At 51.1% G+C, this 6,144-nt stretch overlaps 1 protein-coding gene across 1 annotated transcript in view; it reads left to right on the top strand.

The window, feature by feature from the left end:
• Positions 1 to 5,392, top strand: part of plxna4 (plexin A4) — a 13,027-nt gene extending 7,635 nt beyond the window's left edge. Inside the window, exons 4-6 of the mRNA XM_056578272.1 lie at positions 742 to 954; positions 4,489 to 4,639; positions 5,013 to 5,392. Coding sequence (XP_056434247.1) covers positions 742 to 954; positions 4,489 to 4,639; positions 5,013 to 5,108 — 460 coding nt within the window. The 3' untranslated portion in view covers positions 5,109 to 5,392. The remainder of the gene's footprint in view (positions 1 to 741; positions 955 to 4,488; positions 4,640 to 5,012) is intronic.
• The last annotated feature ends 752 nt before the right edge of the window (positions 5,393 to 6,144 follow it).

Genomic DNA, 6,144 nt, shown 5'->3' with positions numbered 1-6,144 from the left:
GAGCACCAAACACCAAACACCACCGAGCACCAAACACCAAACACGAGAACCAAACACAGAGCCCCAAACACCAAACACCAAACACGAGAACCAAACACAGAGCACCAAACACTGAGCACCAAACACCAAACACCACCGAGCACGAAACACCAAACACGAGAACCAAACACCGAGCACCAAACACCAAACACCAAACACCAAACACGAGAACCAAAAACCGAGCACCAAACACCGAGCACCGAACACCACTGAGCATCGAGCACCGAGCACCAACAACACTTAGTTGTTTATTGATGAGCTGTCTCGGAGGCCCCTGCATGGGGGGTTGCCGTTCGGAATTAAAATTCAAATGAAAACATCGGCCGCACATCACAATGTTAATGTCGGACCCCGCTCAGCGTGACTACTGCCGCCACGCGGCTCCGGATTGTCCCGTCAGCGAGGACGTCTAAGGACCCGTGTCTTTAAGCAACAAACACAGTTCAGAGGATCTCATTGTGTCAGTTCTGAGGAGTCCTTCCCGTATCGTCGCTGATGTGTGAGGCGATAAAGTTCTGATGAAAATAAAACAACAATCCTTCCAAGCATTCCATGTCCCTCCTTGCCCCCCCGTCGGCACGGTGGTTAGCGGTGAAGGGGTGTGTCGACGCCGTAGTGTGGCTGGGCGACTGACCTCGCTGACGGCTGAAGCAGTGACCTCACACCCTCCTAACCCCTCCTCTCTCCCCCTCCCCTCCCCAGCCTACCTCTGCGTTTCTGGGTCAACGTGATCAAGAACCCCCAGTTTGTGTTTGACATCCACAAGAGCAGCATCACCGACGCCTGTCTGTCCGTCGTGGCCCAGACCTTCATGGACTCCTGCTCTACCTCAGAGCACCGATTGGGCAAGGACTCGCCCTCCAACAAGCTGCTCTACGCCAAGGACATCCCCAGCTACAAGAGCTGGGTGGAGAGGTGAGGCACGGCCCGCCTGCACGTCACTGTGTGTGTGTGTGTACACAGACATTAGTGTAGGTTGAATCAACAGTATGTGTGCCTGTGTGCGATTCCGTGTGATGTGAAATTTCGAAAATATGTTCACTTTGTTAGTGTGTGTGTGTGTGTTCGCGTGGGTCTGTGTGTGTGTGCGTACATACTATAAATGAGTGTGCACGTGGGCCTGGGTGGGTGTCTCAAGAGGGTAGGTGAGAGAGTTTATCTGTGATTATTTTCCCCAAAGGACATTTTAATGACATTTATTGGGGCTCCGCAGGACAGGGGCGCGGTCTGGGAGGGCGGAGTTAATAAATGATAGGGCACTGTGTAAAGTAGGGAAGTGTTCATGTGTAGTCCTAGCTCCCGGCCTAGCCCCCGGCCCAGCCCCCGGCCTAGCCCCCGGCCTAGCCCCCGGCCACGTGTAGGCCTAGCCCCCGGCCTAGCCCCCGGCCACCTGTAGGCCTAGCCCCCGGCCACGTGTAGGCCTAGCCCCCGGCCACGTGTAGGCCTAGCCCCCGGCCACGTGTAGGCCTAGCCTCTAGCCTAGCTCGAGGTCGGGTGTAGGCCTAGCCCCCGGCCACGTGTAGGCCTAGCCCCCGGCCTAGCCCCCGGCCACCTGTAGGCCTAGCCCCCGGCCTAGCCCCCGGCCACGTGTAGGCCTAGCCCCCGGCCTAGCCCCCGGCCACCTGTAGGCCTAGCCCCCGGCCACGTGTAGGCCTAGCCCCTAGCCTAGCTCGCGGTCGGGTGTAGGCCTAGCCCCCGGCCACGTGTAGGCCTAGCCCCTAGCCTAGCTCGCGGTCGGGTGTAGGCCTAGCCCCCGGCCACGTGTAGGCCTAGCCCCTAGCCTAGCTCGCGGTCGGGTGTAGGCCTAGCCCCAGTCTAACATCCACCTCTCAGATGAGCAGCTACAGGCTCAACAATATATTCATTAGAAACCGTGTGTGTGTGTGTGTGTGTGTGTGCGTGTGCGTGTGTGTTTGTGCGTGCGTGGGTGCGTGTGCGTGCGTGCGTGCTTTTGTGTGTCTCTCTGGACCTCATAATTTCCAGAGCTACAGTCGGGCAGCACAGTGATGGACTAAGAGCTACTCAGCCCCACTCTGAGGTTCAGTCTGAGGCTCAGCAGTGACTCACCGGTCGCCCCCATCAAGCCGCTGTGAACAGCCTGGCAGCGGGGGCCCTGCTGGTGTTGTGTGGGGCAGACATCAGGGCGGCTTATTGCTTTATGCCCTTCATACTCTGCACTCTAGGCCCGGTGCTTCAGGTCAGGCCTTCGGAGGCTGGGCTCCCCCGAGAGAGTTTCTAGGGGTAACTGGAATTGTAAGGGGTATCTCAACATATGATATATAATACATTAATTTAAGATTAATTACATTTGAATGGCATATACAGATTTGAAAGTGAATACCCCCATCTAATTCTCCAATGGTCTAGTCCTCAAACTACAAATGTATGTATCCGAAATGCCGCAAGAAAGCCGGGAGATTTCCCACTTTGCATTTGTCTTGCTAGCATGATGCTAGCCTTATTCCCTGGATACTGTTGGTGCTGTTTATTAGTGTTCATAGTAGTTCATTAGCACGGCCTGGGTAGTGGTCGTGTGCCAGCTGGCATTACTGAGACGGAGACGGACGGAGGGTGGCAGCCGTGGAAGATTGACAGGCTGATGAATGGCCACACACACACACACACACACACACACACACACACACACACACACAGGGACACACACAGGGACACACACAGGGACACACACAGGGACACACACAATCACACAGGGCTGCAGGCAGAGCTTCCTCCTCGTATGTTTTGCTGACAGATATCCAACGACTCGAGCTCTTTTTACCAGTTTTTTGGCAGCGTAGACCGTCACTTCAGGGTCTCCTTGGCAACCGGCGTAGTCGGGTTTAAGATAACTTTTACCGACTCCCAGCTGAAAGGATCAGTCCGGCCTCATCCCCATCGACCCCGCCACTGATACGGCTCTCTCTTCTCTGTCCAAAGACTTTGCACTTCCCAGTTCCAGAAATGAGAGAGAGAGGCAGAGAGACAGGGACGGAGACAGGTAGACAGATGACACTGCGTCTCTGCGATGGTGAACAGAACGGTAAACACAAGCCGTAGAAGGGGGAGCTGTCGGCCGATCCAATACGCAACTTCAGCTGGAAGTAGACTGTGAACACCCCCGTTTTATCACGGCACATTTCACTAGGGCCTCGGAAAAACTTGTATATTTTGTCCCTCTGCCAAAATGCAGCGCTATCAGATGTACACTTTGGGGTTGCTTTCATAGAGCTGTGGACTCGAACGCAGTGTCGGGCTATGAACTAGTGGAAATGCTGACTGGTACAATAACAAGTGGCAGGTTTCTCTGGCTCCCCACGATACATATACAGCAGGTTCACGACCAACGACGATTAGTTGATCTGATATTTGATGTTTGATGCGTGATATTACAGTCGGGTAGATGCGTATAAATCTTCATGCTGAGCTCTGGGTTGAAGCGATTTATTGGGATGAATGCAAGCCTGCAATGTTTATGTTATATTGACATTGGAAATGAATTTGATCTGGGAATTGATAAGCACCAGGCGATTGGCTGATTCATCAGAAATTCCATTTCCAGGGTTGTTTGTTCAGTGGAACCATACTATGGATGGATGACTTGAGAATGCATTCACCAGAGTTTGAAACAGTTTCCCTTTAAAGGTACGCTTACACAGGGGTTGGACTGGTTTCTACTTTAATGAAGCTACTCAAAATGCTCTGGAGGGACAGGGATGGTGCGGTGTATCTGCAAAAATGAGTGCAATATCTTTCTGTCATTTACCATGGGATGAATATTTTAAGAGGATGTTACCCAAGGCAATTTTGACAACTGTCTTTAGATATTACGATTATTTTCCCGCAGTTGCTGGAATGTTCTAAATTCTATATTGTCAAGACTTATAAAATATATTTATTTGCAGACCTTGAAATGAAAAAAAAAAGTGTCCCATGCCAAACTCAGGGGCTCACGACTAGCGAGATTTTTTGGCATGTTAGCTGCTTTTGACTTCGAGCGTTCGAGTGCTTTGGGAGGAGTTTAACGTGACATTCCAAACCTTCATCTTGGTGCCTTTTTACAATTGTAATAAGAATTTAAACTGTGAGAAGTCTCAAAAGATATCCCAAACTATCTATCCTGATAGGCCTATGGACCCAAATTCTTGGATTTTGACAAATGGTGTGAGGGTACTGGCATTTTAAGCGACATCCTGAATTATTGAGACCTTTTGTCTAAATAGTACCAAACCTTCTGCTCACTTAGGATACTCTGAGGTCACACAAAGTTTGACCAATCAGGGGCAGAGCCTGAGGGGCTTTGATTCCTAGAATATCGTTTAACCCTGGAATCCTAATAACTGGTCTACCACTAAACATCACAAACCCTTGCATGAGATGTTCTTTATCACTCCTTCCCCTTTGATGCTAACCCTCTGCGGCCTTCTCCTTTCCCCCTCTTTCCTCCTTCAGATACTACTCAGACATCGGAAAAATGCCTGCAATCAGCGACCAGGACATGAACGCCTACCTGGCGGAACAGTCCCGGATGCACATGAGCGAGTTCAACACCATGAGCTCCCTCAGCGAGATCTACTCCTACGTGGGAAAATACGCAGAGGAGGTACGATGCTATCCCAGACCGTCCTGTGTCTGCCTGTGGGCATCCTTGAGCAAGAAGCCCCTACCCTTCCTGCTCCTTTAAATGACCACGATCCCCACGGGGGATTTCACCATCGTAGGCACAGAGTTAGACAATAGCTGCTGCATTTGGCGCATTGTGAGTACAGAAGACGGAGGTGCTACATTGCTGTGGTTTGTGGCTCGGGGGAGCTCACACTCAATGGCCTTCAGCAGAAATGTATATAGACTAACTGCTGATTGTGTTTTGCCTCGCGTGTTCACCAAGAATTGGTGGTATGTTTCTCCACTTGCTGACCTGCGTTGTGTATGTGTGTGCGTGCTTATTTGTGTGTGTCTGTGTTTGTGTCCCCCAGATCGTGTGTGCTCTGGAACAGGACGACGGCGCCCGGAAACAGAGACTGGCCTACAAGCTGGAGCAGGTGGTGGCCTGCATGAGTATAGAGAGCTGAGGACTACATTTCCCAGGGCGCACTGGGAAGAGACTAGACCCGTCCGAAAACCGAGCCGTGCCTGAGTGAAGACCTACCCTCATATATCCTTATCTTCATCATGTTGACTTCCTCCTCTCCTCTGCTTCTTCCTCCCGTCTTCAAGACGAAGACGTCCTCCTTGGCCGACGACCCTTTATTCTTCCACTTCCTCTTCTTCATGCTCTCGTCTCTCTCGCAGAAGAAGAAGCGTCTGTTGTTTTAGTTTTTCCTCATCCGCTCTGCTGCATAGACTAGTCGACCTATCGGTGGTGGGGGACCCCCCCGGCCCCCGCTCTCCCCGGTGGGGGGGGGGGCGGGGGGGCCCCTCGACTCCGCCCCCCGCAGGTTGGAGCTCCGAGGGGAGTGGAAGAGGGGGGGTTGTGGGACTGGGGGCGGGAGGGGGTGGCTGGGCTGCTTTACACGCTGGCCATATTGGCACACTTTATTTTTGAAACCTGTCATAGGTTGGAGAAAAAAAAAAAAGAAAAAAAAAACATTTTACGTTGCCTTTCAAAAAGTGACACAAAGTCTTTGAGGAGCGGCCGAAGACGTCGACGGCTGTTGTCAGCTTTTTTTGTCAAAAACTTTCTTTTTTAATTTTTAAGGAATAGAGTAGTTATGTCTAGAGTCCAGCTTACTGTAGTGCTATACACAATATATGGAATCAAAAGAAATATGTCAAAGATTAAGGACTAGCGAGTGAAACGCGAAACTAAAAGAACGGAGGGTTTCTGAGTTTACACTGTATCTACGATTAAAGCATACATATCTGCTAGAGTTTTCAAGAGTACAAAAAGAGGCGAAGGCTGGCGTTCTTTTGCGATGTAGCTGGAACTGTATTTAAGTCAACGAACTGACGGGGTAGTAGAGAGAAAAGGTCTCAACGCTGCCCTTTATTAAGATAGTGACAAAAACCTAGAAACTTTATAAGACCAGAGTCTCCTCATCCCCTGTCTCCGCCTTTACGATATTAGCACACTGTTTCCACCCTCCTTTACATTGGATGACCCCCGCC

Source organism: Gadus chalcogrammus, chromosome 19 (genome assembly GCF_026213295.1).
Source record: "Gadus chalcogrammus isolate NIFS_2021 chromosome 19, NIFS_Gcha_1.0, whole genome shotgun sequence".
NCBI lineage: Eukaryota > Metazoa > Chordata > Actinopteri > Gadiformes > Gadidae > Gadus > Gadus chalcogrammus.
The sequence above is the reverse complement of the archived record's forward strand: the minus strand, read 5'-3'. Positions and strand labels throughout refer to the sequence as shown.